Below are 20,760 nucleotides of genomic sequence, written 5' to 3' on the forward strand. Positions count from 1 at the left end.
ATTTCCATCCATGTCCACTGGGGGGCAGAGTAAGTCTGACTCACAGATTTAAAAGCACGTGAAGCTGTATCTCAGGGTCATCAACACCTACCACGTCTGCTGCCGTCACTCCGTGGAGCTTCCCCTTCTGATGGCATATAGTGGTTTGGGGGGACCCAAGCCCACTGCTTCATATTCACTTGTGGTAAAGTCTTCCTTTGACACAGCAAAGCAGCCTTTTCAGTCTTGCAGAAATTCACCTAACTAGACTGTTATCCATTCCATGTATCTTTGCTGGCTGTGTTCTAGAGGACATACTGTCAAATGCCCGGCAGAAAACCAAATGTCCTCTGTCTGCACGTTCTCCATCTATCAGCACAGTGACCCGCTGGAGAAAAGTCAAAGTAGGAAAGAGCAGAGGTTAATCTGGCCTGACTGGCTCTTGGCAAACCCATACTGGCTTGGAGAGGTCACTACTATCTTTTCTAAGGGCTTGTCGAATCCAGTCAAATTCATCACCAAAGATCAGGCATCCCGCCCCCACCCCACCTATGTGCCCGTGCTGGTCTCGAGGTTTATGAGTCAGAGTTCACAAGCAGACGATGAGACAAGCAGCACGAGGAAAACACAGGGAAACTGGAAGCCAGACCACTGATACACATTTTCCTTTTTTTTAATTAAAAAAATGGTTTTATTAACAAGTCTAAAGAAAACTTTCATTGAATCAAGGGGTGTAATACAAATTATAGGGACCTGCATATAAAGCCTGGCAACGAATCTGGCCTTTTAGAAAGATTTATATATAAAAATACGCATTAAAACCTGCACCAGAAACAGTGCAGAAGTTAACTGACAGCCCCGACAGAAGGCCTTACCAAGGTGGTCTGGTCTATGGACACAGGGAGCTCTCAGGCCCACAGCTTCAGGGGTAAGACTTGTGACAACGCCCTGCTGGTCTTTGAAGGCAGGACTCCCGAGAGCACCAAAATGCCACAAGCCTGGCATAAAACAAAAATGGTGCTGGGAAGACAGGCAGGAGAGAGTGCTGTCCTCCTCACCCTCCTTACTGGGCTCTGACCACTCTTCGAGGATTCTGGAACTCTGCAGACAAACCACCTTTAACTTTAGAAGAACTGCGACTTCCAACTTCTGCAAATACGTTTTTTTCCAAGTAAGATGCCTAATTCTAACTCAAGAAGCCAAGTTATAATTGGCCTGATTTTAAGGATGAAGAGTTCGTTCTGATGTTATTTTCTGCAGGTCGAGACCCTGACCCACCAGAGTGGCTTTAATCACAACAGAAAAAAATGATGACAACAGCCTCGATCTAGTTCTGTCTTGGACCCAAGGCAACCAAGCAATTCTAGCCCAGAAAGTTATATTGCATGGACAATGATATGAAAAGCAGCTTGGATCAGCTTTGGAATCTGCCCCCCTCCCCACTCTGGGTGCAAACTATCCCACACCAGGCAAGAGAAGCCTTCGGGAGAATTGGGGTCAGTACAGGACAGAAGTCCCCAAGGAGGAAGACGTAGTTTCTTTACTGGTAGGCCTGACATTTTGGGTGATCAGGGTCAGGACTGTTTGACCCCTGGCTTATTCACTCATGGAGGGGCTACTGTCCTGGGTCAGCTCATCCTGTGGTTCTGTGAAAAGGGGCAACCATCCCTGACTCATCTTTGCTAAGCTGCTGCCCAAATAGCAGGGCTCCATAGATTGGAGAAGGAAATGGCAACCCACTCCAGTATTCCTTGCTGGGAAATCCCATGGACAGGTGAGCCTGGCGGGCTACAGTCCATACAGTTGCAAAGAGTCGGACACAACTTAGCAACTAAACAATGGATGGGAAATACACAAATGGGGACCAGGAAGAAACGGAGGATGGACATAGGGGAGCGCGAGGAACAGCAAAGAAGGGCAAGGAGGGCACCCTGTGAGCCTCCAGTAGCCAGCAAGGCCAGCAGGCCTCCACAATTTCACAGCACCTGCTAGTCACTAAAAGGACGGGAGGTGGGCAGGGGGTCCCTTCCTGTCAGACCAGTGGGTTCCACAGGGAAACCAGCTGCCCTGCCAGTTTTCTCTCCAAAAGCAGAGTGATTTTCTCAGCTACCTCCAGGGTGGTTTTAAATTCCTTCCAAGTCCCCAGCCCAAATGCTTTGTTGTGTGGCAATCCTGACGCTTTTCCTTAACTGTGGCAATAAGTGAAGGGAGGATGAAAGGGTCTGAGTCACAATTTAGGCAAAAAGCCAGGAGCCCAGCCGGGCTGTTAATAAGCAAAGTCCTCTCTCAAGCAGCGCATTACTGGACCCGAGAGCTCAGGGTGAGACAGGCGCTGCTGGTCACGGGGGATCATCACCACACATCCTGACAGACCAAGGTACGGAGGACATTTGGCTCAATTACTACGGCTCTTCCGGGACAGGAGGCCAATCCTGGCAGCTCCTTCGCCAAGTCTCAGGGCATTTTAATCCACTTAAAAGTGACCTGACAACACCCTCTAGTGGAAATTATAAATAAAACAAGGGCTGTGTGTCCAATTTACCTTCTGAGGCCAGAGTGGTTTCTGGAGTCCCCATAAAACGGAGTAAAATAAGTAAAATAACAAAAACAAAACATTTTCTTTAAGAACGTAATAATAAAAAAAAGGTGGGAGTTCACAAGCCATCTGTAGGCCCCTCGGTGCTGAATCACCTTCTCTCCTCAGACCCTGCCTTCAATACATCCTAAGAAAGGGGGGCACATTGTATGTGGGGAGGTGGGCACTGATCCCCTTAGAGTTTGGGCAGACTGCCTGCTGGTGCCAGGATGATGCCGAACACATAGAAGAGGCCCAGCAGAAGGTTGAGCTTGGCAGTCTTCTGGGGCAGTTTGTTGAAGGTCTGGCTTCGGAACTGCCTCTCAAGGGAGAAGGCCATGGGGATGGTGAGCAGGGGCAGAGCCAGACTGATGCTGCAATGCACAGCCAGGATGCTGAAGGCCAGGTAGGGCAGGAAGAGCAGGGTGTTGTAGAGCACATAGGACAGCGTGGGCCCGATGAGGATGGCGAGGGTGACGATGCCAGCCTCCCGGTCCGACTCCATGTCCCGGGTGTTGTTGGAATGGAGGATGGCCTCCGTGCTAAGGGCGAGGGGGATGGCGTAGAGCAGTGGGAAGACCGCCAGGGACCCCACCTGGACGGCGTAGGCGAACATCACAGCCAGCGGGCCGAACGTGATGAGGATGACGAGGTCCCCCAGAGCCAGGTACTTGAGTCCAATTCCTATGGCCAGAAAACCCAGAGAGTTGGTGTGAGATCAGGGCTGGAAACTGCGGGGCTGCTCTCCAGTGGAAAGGCCAGCTGCCTGTGGCTGGGCAGGGCATTTTCTTCTCAGACTGGGAGGCGGGGCAGTGGTTGTATTCCCCTCCCCTCCAGAGCAAAATCCGAATTCTCCTCTGGTGACGGAGAGGGTCAGAAAAGACTAATCCTTTCACACCCAGTTCAGTCTGAGTCATCCCTGAGTATTCCTTCCTGCTGTCCCTTAACAAAAGGGCTTCCCAGGTGGGGCTAGTGGTAAAGAACACTCCCTTCCAATGCAGGAGACATAAGAGACACAGGTTTGATCCCCAGCTGGGGAAGAGCCCCTCGACAAGAGCATGACAAACCACTTCAGTATTCTTGCCTGGAGAATCCCACGGACAGAGCAGCTTGGAAGGCTATAGTCTATGGGGTCAAAAAGAGTCAGATACGACTGAAGTGACTTTGCATCCACATCCCCCAACAAAGCTCTGACACAAAGAGCAGGAGCTTCCCAAACTAGTGGTTACCAGTTGGAGGGGGAGTGGAGGGGCAGAACAAGGGTGGGGGAAGGGGAGGTCCAAACTACTGGGTGTAAGACAGGCTCCAGGATGTATGGTACAACAAAGTGAATACAGCCCATATTTTATATAACTATAAATGGAAAATAATCTTTAAAAATTGTGTACATTAAAAATTGGAAACGTTTTTGGAAAAAAAGAAGAGCAGGGAGTTCCCAGTCACACACAGTTCAATGGGGAGTCCATGAAGGCTTTCACAGGCCTTACAGTCCAGGACTTGGCTTTCTTTCACCATCCACCAGCCCCCCGTAAGACACTGCTCCTGTCAGGAACACCATGAGATTAGCCCCTCATGGAATATCCATCCCAGCTTCTTCCTTTTCAGCCACAACCTCTGGCAGCATCTTCTGGTTTTGAAAGCCCCCAGTTAACCTCAGCAAAATTTCAGGGTTCCCAAACTCCATACAGAGAAACTTTCACCCACATAATAAGGAAGACAGCTAAGAAGGTGAAGTTACAACTCTGCTTCCCCCGTCTCTGGTTCCCGTGAAGTTAAAATGCTGAATGTTCCCTCATTTTTCCTCCTGTGCTGCTGATCGACCTCAAATCCTATCTTTCGAACCAGCCCAGTTTCTCCATCCCCAAAGCCACGCTCCATCCTGCCTCACTCTATCCCCAAGTCCAAGTCAGGGTCATCTTATGCACTACACTCCCACCCCTCACCCACCGTGACACTCAACTGGTCCCTCAGCTTCAGGTCTCATAACTGCCTCCCCTCCTTCATCCCGAATTGAATCTCCACACTGCAGCCAGACTTTGTTGTTTAGTCGCTAAGTTGTGTCCAACTCTTTGTGACCCCATGGGCTGTAGCCCACCAGGCTCCTCTGTGAATGGGACTTCCCAGACAAGAATACTGGAGTGGGTTGCCATTTCCTTCTCCAGGAGATCTTCCTGACCCAATGCGTCTCCTGCATTGGCAGGCGGGTTCTTTACCATTGAGCCACCTGGGAAGCCCCTGCAGCCAGAATGGTCCTCTCAAAACACTAAGCTGGCTGTGCCCTTCTGCAAACACATACCAGAACACCCTTATCAACAAGCTGTCCTCAGGATAAGAACAGCCCCAACTCTTTTACCTGACTCAGCTTTGGCCTGGCCCTGCCCTGCCTCCCTCCTGCCTTGCTCTGAGCTCTCCTCCCCTACCCACCACTACATCCTTCAGTTCCTCTCAGTTCCTCAGGGCCTTCAGACACTCCCCCACCTCCAGCCCCTTGCCTGGTCAACTCCTGTTCAACCCTCAAGACTTTAAAGGTCATTCTTCAGCCACCTTTCTCAGCCTGAGACCATATTCAGCCCCCTTGCAATATGCACCATAGCATCCTGACTTTCATAAATTCCACACTTGTAATTCTTTTCTTCTTTTGGTGCCGAGTGGCATGAAGGATCTTAGATCCTCAACCAGGAATTGAACCCATGTCCCCTGCAGTAGAAACACGGAGTCCTAAGCACTGGCTCGCTGTGGAATTCCCACACTTCTAATTCTTCATCTCCCTCTCTCCCACAAACCAGTAGGTTTCACGAGGGCACAGCTGGCTCCTCAAACCTGACAGGCTGAACTGAACACAGAGCTACAGTAACAAGCACCTGAAATTTGGGACCAAGATCATGAAAAGTGTCCCACTGGGACTGAAACAGGCAAAGCAGCGCAGGAAGAGTGAGAGGCACCCACTCAAAGAGGTGACCCACATATATATTGCTACAGAAGCTTGGGAAACCTCTGATCTAAAGAAGTTACTAAGACATGGCCCCAGGATCAGAAGGTTAAAAAAAAAAACTATCGGGTCATAAATTGCATTTTAAACAAATATGAGAGACATTATCTGTAGGGACTCTAAAGGCTTGGCAGCTGAAGAACAAGACGCAGTGCAAGTTTACCTCCAAACTTGTGGTTGGGACTCTTTAGCGCTAAATGACCATGGTTGGTTCTTGGAAATGAAGCATCTCCAGGATAGGCTACAACAGGCATGGTCCCTGAGTCCCACCAACACCCAGTAAACTCATTCTGTACTCCCCACACAGTGTTTTGATAAGTAATTTGGTTGTGTGAGGACACGCCCTCCAGGAGGAAGGTCTCTCCAGCAGCACATGAGCTCTAAATGAGGAAACTGATGTCTTGTGTGATGTCTCACACATTTAGGCAACTGACAGGCAGGACTGCTCCAACTACCGATCCACCAAGTTTCTCTACCAGCTGCCCATCCCTTTATTTCCTCAGCTCTCCAGGCAGACCTCAGGACTCTATGGAAAGAAACAGAACAGCTCTATAGCCTTGATTGACATCTGGCGAGAGTACCCAAGAGCACCTCCTTAAGTTGCCTGGGAAAAAAAAAGACGTGAGCAAGGCTGAACAGGAAAGGAGTATGTTACTGATTCAATGGACATGAGTTTGAGCAAACTCCAGGAGATAGTGAAGGACAGGGAAGCCTGGCATGCTGCAGTCCATGGGGTCACAAAGAGTCGGACACAACTGAGCAATTGAACAACAAAAGGTTGAACAGAAACCTGTGCCTGCAAAGATAAGCCCCCACCTTCAACAGACCTTGTACAAAAAAACCACAAAGCTCAGCTAAGGATGAGAGAGGTCTGTCAACCTTCTTGAGGTTATCTGACACTAGAAAATGACATAGCCCTCGAGCAGAAAGTCCTGTTTTCAGAGTGTCTGACCCAAGGCTCACGAGTTCCACCTGATTCAGAGGTGTGGCCCACCTGGGAGTTTCCTTTTAGGCATCCCTTCCTCCCAACACCACTTTCCACAGGGGCCAGCGCAGTGAAATCCTGGGCCAGTTCTCCACAGAGCCAGCCAGAAGGAATTTGTTAAAACAAATCAAAATGTTGGCAAGGACATGGAGTAACTGGAACTCTCGTGCCTTACTGGTGGGAAGGTAAACAAAGTAGAAGCACTTTAGGAAACACTTTGGCAGCTCATAAAGTTAAACGTCATCTACTCTTGCCTGGAAAATCCCATGGACGGAGGAGCCTGGTAGGCTGCAGTCCATGGGGTTAAGAGTCGGACACGACTGAGCGACTTCACTTCACTTCACTTCACCCTATGACCCAGTAATCTGATTCCTAGGCATTTACCCAAGAAAAAACAAACACAAATATCCACAGAAGACTTGAAAATGAATGTTCAATCATGATAGCCAAAATATGGAAAAAATCCAAAAGTCACTGAACAGGATAACGGATAAACAAACTGTGATATGTTCATACAATGGCTACCTCTCAGAGATACAAGGAACTACTGATCACATCACAACACAATGAAACTCAAAAACAGGCACAAGAATTCATATTGAATGATTCCATGTACATGATGTTCTGGACCAGGCAAAAGGAATCCATGTGAAAGAAGTAAGAACAGTGGTTGCAGTGGTTCCCACTAGATGGAGAGAGTGGAGTTGAAACGGAAGAAGCACAAGGAAGCTTTTGGGGGTGATGAAAATGTTCTGTATTATGACAGGGGTATGGGTTATCAATCAAACCAGCCAATCTTAAGAGAGATCAACCTTGAGTATTCATTGGAAGGACTGAGGCTGAAGCTGAAGCGCCAGTATTTTGGTCATCTGATGCAAACAGACAACTCATTGGAAAAGTCCCTGATGCTGGAAAAGATTGAGGGCAGAAGAAGAGAGCATCAAAGGATGAGATGGCTGGACGGCATCACCGATGCAACGGACATGAACTTGGGCAAACTTCGGGGGATGGCGAGGGACAGAGAGGCCTGGTGTGCTGCAGTCCATGGGGTCACAAAGAGTCAGACACGACTGGATAACTGAACAACAACAACATGAGTTATACAGCTCTATTTATTAATATTTGTCAAAATTCATCAAACTATAAGGCTCAAAATCCATGCATTCCACTGTTCGTCAATTATATATCAATAAAGTCAACGTCAAAAAAAATCATAAGTCAGATTATGTCATTCCTCCACTCAATATATTTCAATGTATCCACATTTATTCATCCAATAAATATTAGGTACTGACTACATGCCAGGCAGGCACTGTTCTGGACACCATGGGGTTCAGCAGAGAACAGAGACTAAAATCCCTACACCCAGGGAGTTTACAGTATCAGTGGGAAGGTAACTAACACAGTAAATACTTTCTGTGGTTAGAAAGTGATGTGTGCTGTGTAGAAAAAGCAGAGAAAAGCAATAAGGAAAATACTGTAGAGGAAGATAGTGTAGGGAAAACACAGAGAGGGTGTGTGATTTTATTTTTTTTAGCTGCTGCAGAAAGCCTTATTGTTTTGTAGTTTTAAATAGGGTAGAAAAAAAGGCCTTACCAAGCAGCTGACATTTGAGCAAATGGGTGGTGGTTAGAAAACAAATCATACACATAGATGGGGAAACAGCATCCTAAACAGAGGAGACAGCATCTGCAAAGGACCCAAGGCAGGAGCACGCCTGATGCATTCCAGATACAGCTGGGAGGGTGGTGTGGCTGGGGCGCAGTGAGGAGGAGCACAGGTCAGAGAGCTGGGGGAGGTGGGGGGTGAGAAGATCATGTCAGGCCCTGGGAGTCATTGTAAAGACTTTAACGAGATGCGAGCCAAGGAGAGTTTTGAGCAGAGGACTGACACGGCTGCAGGAGTACTCTGGCTGCTGATCCAGGAGCACCCTGAAAGGGACAAGGGTGGATGCATAGAGATCAGTAAAGCATCAGCCACAATAATCAAGGGAAATGACAGTGGCAGTGGTGGGAGGGGATGAGAAGTGGTCTGGCCCCAAATGCATTTTAGAAGGAGAGTCAACGGGACTTACTGACGGTCTGGATGTGAGATGTGAGAAAGCAGAGTCAGGGATGATGCCCATGATTTACAGCCTGAAGAACCAGAAGGATGGAGTTGCCATTGAGTGAGAAGGGGAAAGCTGAGGGTACAGCAGGTTTTTGGGGGTGGAGAAGATCAAGAATTTGGTCTCAGACACGTCAAGGTTGAGATGCCTATAACCTCTAAGAGAAGTTACTTTAGTTGGACCTTGGGGCTTCCCAGGTGCTCCAGTGGTTAAGAATCTGTCTGCCAGTGCAGGGGACATGGGCTTGATCCTTGGTCTGAAAAGATCCCACATGCCAAGGAACAACTAAGCCTAAGTGCCGTAACTAATGGGCCTACATTCTAGAGCCTGTAGCCGCAACTACTGAGGCTGGTGTGCCTAGAGCCTGTGCTCCGCAACAACAGAGGCCACCACAAGGAGAAGCCCGAGCATCACTGTGAGGAGTCGCCCCAGCTCGCCACATCTAGAGAAAGCCTGTGCACAGCCACCAAGACCCAGCACAGCCAAAAATAAATAAGTAAAAAAGAAGTGGGATCTGAGTTTGGAGTACCTTAGTGGAGGTACCTGGTCCAGAGGTAGAAATCCGAGACTCACCAGCTTAATAGATGGCGACAGAAGCCATGAGACTGGCTGAAATTGCCAAGGGAGTAAATGGAGCTAGAGAAAAGAGGTCTAAGGACTAGGCTTGGGAGTGACGAGGAACTAGCCGAGACTGAGGCCCTGTGAGACCAGTATGATCTAGCCCCTGCCTCCCTGGACGGCTGCATCTCAGTCTCCCTCTTGATTATGCTGGTCTTTCAGCAAATCCTGAGATGCCAAGCCCTTCCCTGCCCCAGGATATTCGCATCTGCTGCTGCTGCAGTCCTGGAGGCCCTGACTCAGACCCCAGTTCTGCCCCACGGTGGCTCCTTGTCCTTCAAAGCTTAGTTTAAATGTCACCTTCGCAGAGGGCCTCTTTCTTCCACCAGCACCTTACACATCCATTCTATTTCAGCGCCCTACTGATTTCCCTCACACAACTTTTTACAGCTGGCTGCCAGTTCACCACAGTTAGTCCCGCTTTTCTTCTTTCTCCTTCTGATGCTCCATCACAGTTCCCTTGGCCAGTCTTCTCCCCTCCTCACTTAATATTGGGGCTGCCCAGGGTACTGTCAGAGAAGGCAATGGCACCCCACTCCAGTACTCTTGCCTGGAAAATCCCATGGGCAGAGGAGCCTGGTAGGCTGCAGTCCATGGGGTCGCTAGGAGTCGGACACGACTGAGCGACTTCACTTTCACTTTTCACTTTCATGCATTGGAGAAGGAAATGGCAACCCACTCCAGTGTTCTTGCCTGGAGAATCCCAGGGACGGGGGAGCCTGGTGGGCTGCCGTCTATGGGGTCACGCAGAGTCGGACAGGACTGAAGTGACTTAGCAGTAGCAGGGTATCTGTCAACAATCCGTCCTCTGGGCTCTCACCCTGTCGTACAACTTAATCTATGTGCAAAGACTCTCAAAAGTCTCTACCTCCAGGTCAGACCTCTCCTCTGAACTCGGACTCAAATCCAACCGTCAATTTGACAGCTCCACATGGAGATCTGATATATTAAGATGTCCAAAGTCAATGTCTCCATTTTCTCTCCACAAACCTGTTTTCAATCTTCTCTCTCCCACTCCACATCAACTTCACTATTTCAGTTGCTCAGGCCAAAACCTTAGAGTTACGTTTGTTTGGATAGTTTTTTTTTCAGAGTTGTATTTAATTCCTGTTCCTCTCCTGCCTCATGTCCCATCTATCAGCAAACCCTGCCTACCTCCAAGATATATTGGGAATCTAACTACTTCTTCACTCTCCACTAATCCCACCCTGATTCAAGCCACCAGACATCTCTTGCCTGTTTTACTTGACAGATTCCTCCTAGATGTTCCTGCTTCTCCCCTCGCCCTCCTTTATCCATTCTCAATAACTTAGCCAGAGTGATTGTTTCAAAACACTAAGGCCTATGTCATCTTTGTGCCACACTGCCATGCCCAAACATACCGCTTTTACTTCACCTCCTTTTACTGTCTCCCTCGTGCACACCCTGTACTCCATGCTGTTCTCCAACATTTTCAGGATCACTCCTGCCTTAAGGCCTTTGGCAATTGCTGTTCCAACATACTCTTCCTCCAGATAACTGCTCGGCCAACTCCCTCACCTGTCACCTCCTACAATTTTTGCTCAAATGCTACCTTCTTCCAGATACTTGTTGAGCCAACTCCCTCACCTCCCTCTCACAATCTCTGATCACGTGTTGTCTTTTTTTGGCTGTGCCAAGGGGCCTGTGGGATCTTAGTTGTCCAACCTGGGACAGAACCTGTGTCTCCTGCACTGAAAACACAGAGTCAACTTCTGGACCACCAGGGAAGTCCCTTGTGTTACCTTTTTTATGAGGCCTACCCTGATCAAACTAATTAAAATTAGTCTGTGTCCTCCCTTGCTCTACTTAATTTTTTTTTTTTCCCTATAGTACAGTTCATCTTCTCATGTTCATCTTCTCATGTACTGTAACCAAGGCACAAATTCATCCTGGCTTGCCAGGAACTCCCTGGTTTCCTAAAGCCCCATATCTTGGAAACACTCTCAGTGCTGAGCAAACCAGGATATTGATCATCCTAACCATAATTTACTATTTTTATTTTCTATCTCTCCTCATGATATATAAAATCACTTCCAGAAGGGCAGGGACTTGACTGTTGTGTTCAGGTAGAACAGAACCTGGCACATAATAGGCACTCAATAAATAGGGCTTAAACACCTGCCCATCAGCACTTTAATCAGCCTGCTGCAAGGGGTCACCTAGCAAACTAGCTGAAAGTAATTAGGTGCATAATTTAGAGCTCTTCAAATTTAATTCCACTAAAATTTGACACTGTGGCATTATAAGGGCTTCCCAGGTGGCACTAGTGGTAAAGAACCAGCTTGCCAACACACATGTAAGAGAAGCGACTTTCCCTGGGTGGGAAAGATCCCCAGAGGAGAGGGGACCAACCAGCTCCAGCATTCTTGCCTGGAAAATTCCATGGACAGAGGAGCCTGGTGGGCTACAGTCCATAGCATTGAAAAGAGTCGGAAATGACTGAAGCGACTTAGCACCCACACACATGGCATTATAAGTTATGAAGAATGAGAGGAAATTAGATACCAAAAATTTCCGTATATACAGTATATATGTTATTCCTAACATCCATAAGCCAAGCCAAAAATGTTATCCCCCAAATCCACATGGTCCAAACATTACAGATTTCACATAAAATGGCCTAATTCAGAAAATAACCTTTGACACTTCTTCGAGAGCCCTATAATTCCTAAACAAACTGTAGTTTCCATGCAATTAAGACTTGCAGCAAATAGGCCAACTTACCTCCTGTGTAGAGAAAGGAGCCAGACAGGCCTCCGAAGTAGATGAGAGCTAAGTGCTCCAGTTTGAGAGGAGACAGACAGTAAAGGCAAGCGGCACAGACACAGCCCAAGGTGTAGAGGAAGACTCCAAACCGAACTACATCCTGGGGCTCCAAGATTCGGTCCACCAGGGTCCTGTCATCACTCTTTTTGTGGTCAATGCCTTTGGAAAAGTCGTAATAAGTGTTGACCAAATTGCCAGCCCCGTGCACCGCGAGGACAGCTATGGCACAACCCACCAACAGCCTGGGATCCAGGACGCCTTGGGATCTGTATGCCAGGGCACTGCCCAGGGCCACCGGGGTGAGTGAGGCGCTGAAGCTCCAGGGCCGCAGGGCCAGGACATAGGAGGCGCACTTCTGCCTCCACGAGCGCTGCGGAGGTCTGTCCTGCTGAGGACAGCCGTTCCCCAGCAGGTCTCTGTCCTCGACCTTGGCCGTCTCTCCAGCGTGGATGTTAATCTTCTCCGCCATGGAGGCTGCACGTGTGTTAAGTCAGTGGTAGTGAGCCACCCACTGCGTAGCGTTCGCGCTAGGGCGAGGACGGACGGGGCGGGGCGACGGACCTGACCTTTTTCGGTTCCACCAGGGACAGGGACTGGGAGGCGGCGGGGCCCGGGGGATGCAGCGAATGGGCCTGACACCCCAAGAGGCCCGGCGGCACCGCCCCGACCTCCTGTCACCTGTGTAAGCCTGCTTCCAGACCCCAGCCCCGCCCGCCCTAGAGCCCGAGCACGAGCCGCGACCGCCACCCCGGGGCTGCCAGGACTGCCGGGGCCGCCATCTTGTGCGTCCGCCACCTCAACCCGCCGGGAAACACCGGCCGGCAGCGCGGCCCTGGGCCTGGGCCAGGACCGAGGCAGGGTTAGGGGCGGGGCTCTGGAGGGGCGGGGCCGGAGGTCTAGGGGCGGGGCCGAGGTAGAGCGGTGACCCAGCAGCCCCGCCCTTCTCCTGCCCAAGGTCGGGGACGCAGTTGCTTTGAGTCTTGTTGAAAACAGCCTAACTTAACGAACGACCACAAATGCATGTCGCTTTACGACTTACCTCTCACGGAAATAGAACTCATTCTGTTTTTCGTTCAACAAAAGTTAATTGAGCCCCCACTGTGTGCAGCAAGATTTATTGAACACCTACTGCATGCAGCAGTGAACAAAATGGACAAAACCAGGGAGCACGTTGAGGGTGATAAGGAAGGTATAATTATATCCCTTCATTTTCAAGTGGGAAAACTGAAGCTCTGAAATGGGAAATGCTGTCTAAGAAATTATTAGCTTTGCCAAGACAGGAAGGAAAACTGAAAGTCCATCCATAGATGAATGGATAGTTCAGTTCAGTCCTCAGTCTTGTCCGACCCTTTGCAACCCCATGGACTGCAGCATGCCAGGCTCCCTGTCCATCACCAACTCAAACTCATGTCCATCAAGTCAGTGATGCCATCCAATCATCTCATCCTCTGTCGTCCCCTTCTCCTCCTGCCTTCAATCTTTCCCAGCATCAGGATCTTTTCAAATGAGTCAGTTCTTGGCATCAAGTGGCCAAAGTATTGGAGTTTCAGCTTCAGCATCAGTCCTTCCTATGAATATTCAGGACTGATTTCCTTTAGGATGGATTGGTTGGATCTCTTTGCAGTCCAAGGGATTCTCAAGAGTCTTCTCCAACACCACAGTTCAAAAGCATCAATTCTTCAGCGCTCAGCTTTCTTTATAGTCCAACTTTCACAGCCATACATGACTACTGGAAAAACCATAGCTTTGACTAGATGGACTTTTGTTAGCAAAGTAATGTCTCTGCTTTTTACTATGCTCTCTAGATTGGTCATAGCTTTTCTTCCAAAGAGCAAGCATCTTTTAATTTATGGCTGCCGTCACCATCTGCAGTGATTTTGGAGCCCAAAGAAATAAACTCTCTCACTGTTTCCATATTTCCCCATCTATTTGCCATAAAGTGATGGGACCAGACGCCATGATCTTAGTTTTCTGAATGCTGAGTTTTAAGCCAACTTTTTCACTCTCCTCTTTCACTTGGGTCAAGAGGCTCTTTAGTTCTTCTTCACTTACTGCCATAAGAGTGCTGTCATCTGCGTATCTGAGGTTTTTGATACTTCTCCCAGCAATCTTGATTCCAGCCTGTGCTTCATTCAGCCTGGCATTTCACATGATGTGCTCTGCATATAAGTTAAATAAGCATAGTGACAATATACAGGCTTGACGTACTCCTTTCCCTATTTGGAACCAGTCTGTTGTTCCATGTCCGGTTCTAACTGTTGTTTCTTGACCTACATATAGATTTCTCAGGAGGCAGGTCAGGTGGTCTAGTATTCCCATCTCTTTAAAAATTTTCCACAGTTCTTGTGATCCACACAGTCAAACGCTTTGGTGTAGTCGATAAAGCAGATGTTTTTCTGGAACTCTTGTGCTATTTTGATGATCCAATAGATGGTGGCAATTTGAATGGATAAAGATATATCTAAAATGGAATATTGTGTGTTGGCATTCATTGAATGGATAAAGATATATCTAAAATGGAATATTGTGTGTTGGCATTCACTGAATGGATAAAGATATATCTAAAATGGAATATGGTGCCCATGTGTAGAGTTGCTCAGGCATGTCTGAGTCTCTGTGACCCCCATGGGCTGTAGCCCACCAGGCTCTCTGTCTGTAGGATTTCCCAGGCAAGAATACTGGAGGGGGTTGCCATTTTCTCCTCCAGGGGATTTTCTCAACCCAGGGATATCTTGCATCTTCTGAATTGGCAGGCAGATTCTTTACCACAGGGCCAATTGGGAAGCCCCCAAATGGAATGTTACTGAGCCATAAAAGATAATGAAATATTGTCATTTGCAGCAACATGGATGGACCTAGACATTATATACTAAGTGAAGTAAGTCAAAGACAAATATTATGTGATATCATATATGAGAGTCCCTTGGACAGCAAGGAGATCAAACCAGTCTATCCTAAAGGAAATCAACCCTGAATATTCATTGGAAGGATTTATGCTGAAGCTCCAATATTTTGGCCACTTGATGAGAAGAGCTGATTCATTGGAAAAGACCCTGATGCTGGGAAAGATTGAGGGCAGGAGGAGAAGGGGGTGACAGAGGATGAGATATGGTTGGATGGCATCACTGACTCAATGCCCATGAGTTTGAGCAAACTCCAGGACATAGTGAAAGACTGGGAAGCCAAAGAGTCCGACATGACTTAGTAACCAAATACAACCCCAGTATCCTGGATTTCTGGCAGAGGATGAGATGGTTGGATGGCATCACTAACTCAATGGACATGAGTCTGAGCAAACTGTGGGAGAAAGTGAAGGACAGGGAAGCCTGGTGTGCTTCAGTCCATGGTGTCACAAAGAGTCGGATACCACTGAGTGACTGAACAACAACAACAAAATTTGACTTACTTCATTTATTTGGCTGTGCCAAATAAATAAATACTTTTTAAAAAGAGAGAAAAAACCAACTGACATTCATGTTGGAACTACACACATTGGCCAATGCAACCATAGGGAGGTTACACAATATCAAAGAAAGTATACTGTTAGAATCAATTCGCTATATGGAATTTACAATAAAGAGTTTTGTCTATTTTATTATTATTTGTAAGTTTTGTGCCACACATCCTTCATATTAGTGAAAGTTGTAATACACATATAATATATATGTACACAGGACTGACTATGTAATTTTGGTGCCCAGTGCAAGATAAAAATTTGGGACCTCTTATTCAAAAATCATTAAGAATTTCAAGACAGAGCATTCTGACCTCACAGGTCACACAGCATGAAGAAAGCCCTGAATATACATACATGCCCCCCTCCCCTCACATCTGGTTGTTAACCATTTACAATTCCACCACCCACCACATACTTGCAATGCTGGCGAAATCTGAATATTCAATGCTGCCAAATCAGACAAGAGGAAGAAGCAGATATATTAAAATCCTGGCTCCATCACTTACCTACTCTGTGACCCAATCCCTCTGGATATCAGATTACTCATGTACAAAGTGGGAACAACACAACCTGCCTCATTCATAATGTTCAGGAATAGCAGTAACAGCATTTAGTGACTGTTCATATGTGTCACATGGTATTTTGGGGTGTGTGTGTGTGTGTGTGTATGTTAGTCGCTCAGTTGTGTCTGATTCTGCGACCCCATGCACCATAGCCCACCAGGTTCTTCTGTCCATGGAATTCTCCAGGCAAGAATACTGGAGTGGGCTGCCACCCCTTTCTCCAGGTATTTTGGGTACTTTACATGTATTAGCATTGAAACCACACAATACCACCTACAGAGGTAGGTACATTATAATCCTTCTAGTTTTAAAGATAAGAAACTAGGTACATAAGTTCTTGCTTATATAGTCATATAGCTCATACAGTAAATGCTGGAGCTAACCACTACTCTACGGTATCCACCAAAATGACTGATACTTTCTAAGTGCTCAATAAATATTAACTATTATTTTAATGTAATGGACAAGAAAACTCTGTAACCTGAAAAGAGACCTATAAATGTACTGATGACTATTGCTGTAAAACCATCTTTGACAGTTCATTAGAAAACAGGGCCCTACCATGTCTTAGGAAGATAAAAATCCTATATATTGCTGGCGGAAATCAAAATTGGTACTTCCCTGATAAGAAATGAATTTGACAATATCTATTGAATTCAATCAGTTCAGTCACTCAGTCGTGTCCAACTTTTCGCAACCCCATGAGCCGCAGCACTCCAGGCCTCCCCGTCCATCACCAACTCCTGGAGTCCACCCAAACCCATGTCCATTGAGTCAATGATGCCATCCAACCATCTTATCCTCTGTCGTTCCCTTCTCTTCCTGCCCTCAATCTTTCCCAGCATCGGGGTCTTTTCCAATGAGTCAGCTCTTCACATCAGGTGGCCAAAGTATTGGAGTTTCAGCTTCAGCATCGGTTCTTCCAAAGAACACCCAGGACTGATCTCCTTTAGGATGGACTGGTTGGCTCTCCTTTCAGTCCAAAGGACCCTCAAGAGTCTTCTCCAACACCACAGTTCAAAAGCATCAATTCTTCAGTGCTCACCTTTCTTTATAGTCCAACTCTCACATCCATACATGACCACTGGAAAAACCATAGCCTTGACTAGACTGACCTTTGTTGACAAAGTAATGTCTCTGCTTTTTAATATGTTGTCTAGGTTGGTCATAACTTTTCTTCCAAGGAGTAAGTGTCTTTTAATTTCATGGCTACAATCATACCATCTGCAGTGATTTTGGAGCCCAGAAATATAAAGTCAGCCACTGTTTCCACTGTTTCCCCATCTATATGCCATGAAGTGATGGGACTGGATGCCATGATCTTAGTTTTCTGAATGTTGAGCTTTAAGCCAACTTTTTCACTCTCCTCTTGCGCTTTCATCAAGAGGCTCTTTAGTTCTTCTTCACTTTCTGTCATACGGGTGGTGTCATCTGCATATCTGAGGTTATTGATATTTCTCCTGGCAATCTTGATTGGCAATCTTGTGCTTTCTCCAGCCCAGTGTTTCTCATGATGTACTCTGCATATAAGTTAAATAAGCAGGGTGACAATATACAGGCTTGACGTACTCCTTTTCCTATTTGGAACCAGTCTACTGTTCCATGTCCAGTTCTAACTGTTGCTTCCTGACCTGCATACAGGTTTCTCAGGAGGCAGGTCAGGTGGTCTGGTATTCCCATCTCTTTCAGAATTTTCCACAGTTTATTGTGATCCACACAGTCAAAGGCTTTGGCATAGTCAATAAAGCAGAAATAGTTGTTTTTCTGGAACTCTCTTGCTTTTTCGGTGACCTATCATATGTTTGCAATTTGATCTCTGGTTCCTCTGCCTTTTCTAAAACCAGCTTGAACATCTGGAAGTTCACAGTTCATGTATTGCTAAAGCCTGGCTTGGAGAATTTTAGTCATTACTTTACTAGCATGTGAGATGAGTAAGTCAAAATCTATTGAATTACATAGGCATTTACCCTATGACTCTATAATCACATTTCTGGATATTATTTTGTATAGATGCCAGGGAATAAAATTGTACATACAAAGGCATTCATTGCAGCATCATTAGTAACCACAAGAATTTGAAAATAGGACTTCCCTCGATGGACTGTGAAGAAGGCTGAGTGCCGAAGAACTGATGCTTTTGAACAATGGTGTTGGAGAAGACTCTTGAGAGTCCCTTGGACTGCAAGGAGATCCAACCAGTCCATTCTGAAGGAGATCAGCCCTGAGATTTCTTTGGAAGGAATGATGCTAAAGCTGAAACTCCAGTACTTTGGCCACCTCATGTGAAGAGTTGACTCATTGGAAAAGACTCCGATGCTGGGAGGGATTAGGGGCAGGAGGAGAAGGGGACGACAGAGGATGAGATGGCTGGATGGCATCACTGACTCGATGGACATGAGTCTGAGTGAACTCCGGGAGTTGGTGATGGACAGGGAGGCCTGGCATGCTGTGATTCAAAGAGTCGGACACGACTGAGCGACTGATCTGATCTGATCTGAATGGTGCAGCAGTTGAGACTCCTCCTGCCCACACAGGGGACATGGGTTCTATCCCTGGTCCAGGAAGATTCCACATGCTGCAGGTCAACTATGACCAAGTGCCACAACTACTAAGCCCATGTGCCACAACTACTGAAACCCAAGTGCCCTAGAGCCCATGCTCTGCAACAAGAGAAGCCACCACAAGGAGAAGCCTATATGCTACAATTAGTAGCCCCCGTTGCTGAAACTGGAGAAAGCCTGCTCACAGCAATGATGACCCAGCACAGCCAAAAAGAAAAGAGAAATAAAAAAGGATTTGAAAATAACACGTGTCCTTCAACAGAGAACTGAAAATATAAATTGTGATATAGTCACATGATGGAATACTATGCAGCTACAACAATAACGAAGAACAAGAACGAAGAAGCTTTCTATACACTACAATAGAAAGATCCCCAAGATACTCTAGAACTTTAAAATGTGCATAGCAGTGTACATAGTGTAACAAAAGAGGGAAATGAGAGGATCTATTTATATGTTTTGTATTTACATAAAAAGAAAGTAGGGATACGTAAGAACTAAGAAACGAGTGAAGGGGCAGGGGTGGAACAAGACTTTTAATGATAAATATAATTTTTATTTATTTTGAGATTTGAATAGTGAATGCATTATGCATTCAAAAATATTTAATGACTAAATATAGAGATGTTGAAAACAAGTGAAAAATGTGAAATTCAGAGGAATAATTATTTCATAAAAGAATCAATGTAATGAAAAGATTCTAAACCTAAAGTAGTCATAATTTTTTTCTTTTAAATCTGCCAAAGCATTTTGTTAGCCACAGAATACCATGAAACCACTTTTGTCAATTTAGTACTTTTAGAAACTTACACCTGTTCAACAAACACTGCTTTTATTATACAAGTAATTGAGGGTAAGGTGAAAAGAAAAAAGTATGCCTTCCCCAAATTCCATTGCATCTTATTTTTGTATTTCCCCATGTGAGCATTGACATATAAGAATTATATTGCATGCAGATTCTTTACCATCTGAGCCACCAGGGAAGCCCAAAATTTTAATAGGTTATATTATACTGTATAACTGTTAACCTTTTTCCTTCTTAGCAAATATTCACCTAATTATGATTATTAGTGACTGCACGTATTTTCCTTAATATAAATGCATCATATTTTATTTAATAGGACTCCCATTGTGAAAAAGTTGGCTTAAAGCTCAACATTTAGAAAACTAAGATCATGGCATCCGGTCCCATCACTTCATGGCAAATAGAAGGGGAAACAGTGGCTGACTTTATTTTTCTGGGCTCCAAAATCACTGCAGATGGTGATTGTAGCCATGAAATTAAAAGACGCTTACTCCTTGGAAGGAAAGTTATGACCAACCTAGACAGCATATTAAAAAGCAGAGACATTACTTTGTCAACAAAGGTCAGTCTAGTCAAGGCTATGGTTTTTCCAGTGGTCATGTATGGATGTGAGAGTTGGACTGTGAAGAAAGCTGAGCACTGAAGAATTGATGCTTTTGAACTGTGGTGTTGGAGAAGACTCTTGAGAGTCCCTTGGACTGCAAGGAGAGCCAACCAGTCCATCCTAAAGATCAGTCCTGGGTGTTCTTTGCAAGAACTGATGCTGAAGCTGAAACTCCAATACTTTGGCCACCTGATGTGAAGAGCTGACTTATTTGAAAAGACCCTGATGCTGGGAAAGATTGAGAGCAGAAGGAGAAGGGGGCGACAGAGGATGAGATGATTGGATGGCATCACTGACTTGATGGACATGAGTTTGGGTGGACTCCAGGAGTTGGTGATGGACAGAGAGGCCTGGAGTGCTGCGGTTCATGGGGTCGCAAAGAGTCGGACACCACTGAGCGACTGGACTGAACCGAACTGTGAGATATTTAAATTTTTTCAATGTTTTTTTTATAATGGACGGTGATTTTTTAAAAATGAGACGTAGTCAAATTCCATTTCTATTGATTTTCGAAAGGATTTTTAAAAAATGATACTGCTTCGAAATTATTTAGTCACAAGTAGCTCATTTAGTTAAATTTTGCCCACGGTTTCTGGCGAATGATCTTGGGAGCTAGATAATATTGGGAAAGTGGGGAAATTTAACTAAAAATGCTTTAAAATGCGAATTACGTTTCACAGAAGAAAAATCATGGATAGACTAGTGCTAGTGCGTCGGTTTCGCTCACACA

General features: G+C 46.2%; 1 protein-coding gene across 1 annotated transcript; it reads right to left on the minus strand.

Annotated features, from left to right (window-relative positions):
- Window positions 1-640: 640 nt before the first annotated feature.
- UBIAD1 (UbiA prenyltransferase domain containing 1) lies at window positions 641-12,884 on the minus strand. The gene is made up of 2 exons (XM_055582321.1): window positions 11,999-12,884; window positions 641-3,238 (listed from the first exon to the last, which is right to left on the minus strand). Exons 1-2 carry the CDS (start codon window positions 12,507-12,509, stop codon window positions 2,751-2,753), a joined length of 999 nt encoding a protein of 332 aa, XP_055438296.1. The 5' UTR covers window positions 12,510-12,884; the 3' UTR covers window positions 641-2,750.
- Between the last annotated feature and the right edge of the window lie 7,876 nt (window positions 12,885-20,760).

The sequence above is a fragment of the Bubalus kerabau genome, chromosome 5 (genome assembly GCF_029407905.1).
Source record: "Bubalus kerabau isolate K-KA32 ecotype Philippines breed swamp buffalo chromosome 5, PCC_UOA_SB_1v2, whole genome shotgun sequence".
NCBI classification, from domain to species: Eukaryota; Metazoa; Chordata; class Mammalia; order Artiodactyla; family Bovidae; genus Bubalus; species Bubalus kerabau.

What these genes read in the sequence shown, in the direction of transcription:
- UBIAD1 (XM_055582321.1), bottom strand. Translation starts at nt 12,509, where the DNA reads ATGGCGGAGAAGATTAACATCCACGCTGGAGAGACGGCCAAGGTCGAG. An exon ending in CTCCTTTCTCTACACAGGAG is followed by an intron (nt 3,239 to 11,998) that starts GTAAGTTGGCCT and finishes TTCTGGCCATAG; the next exon opens with GAATTGGACTCAAGTACCTG.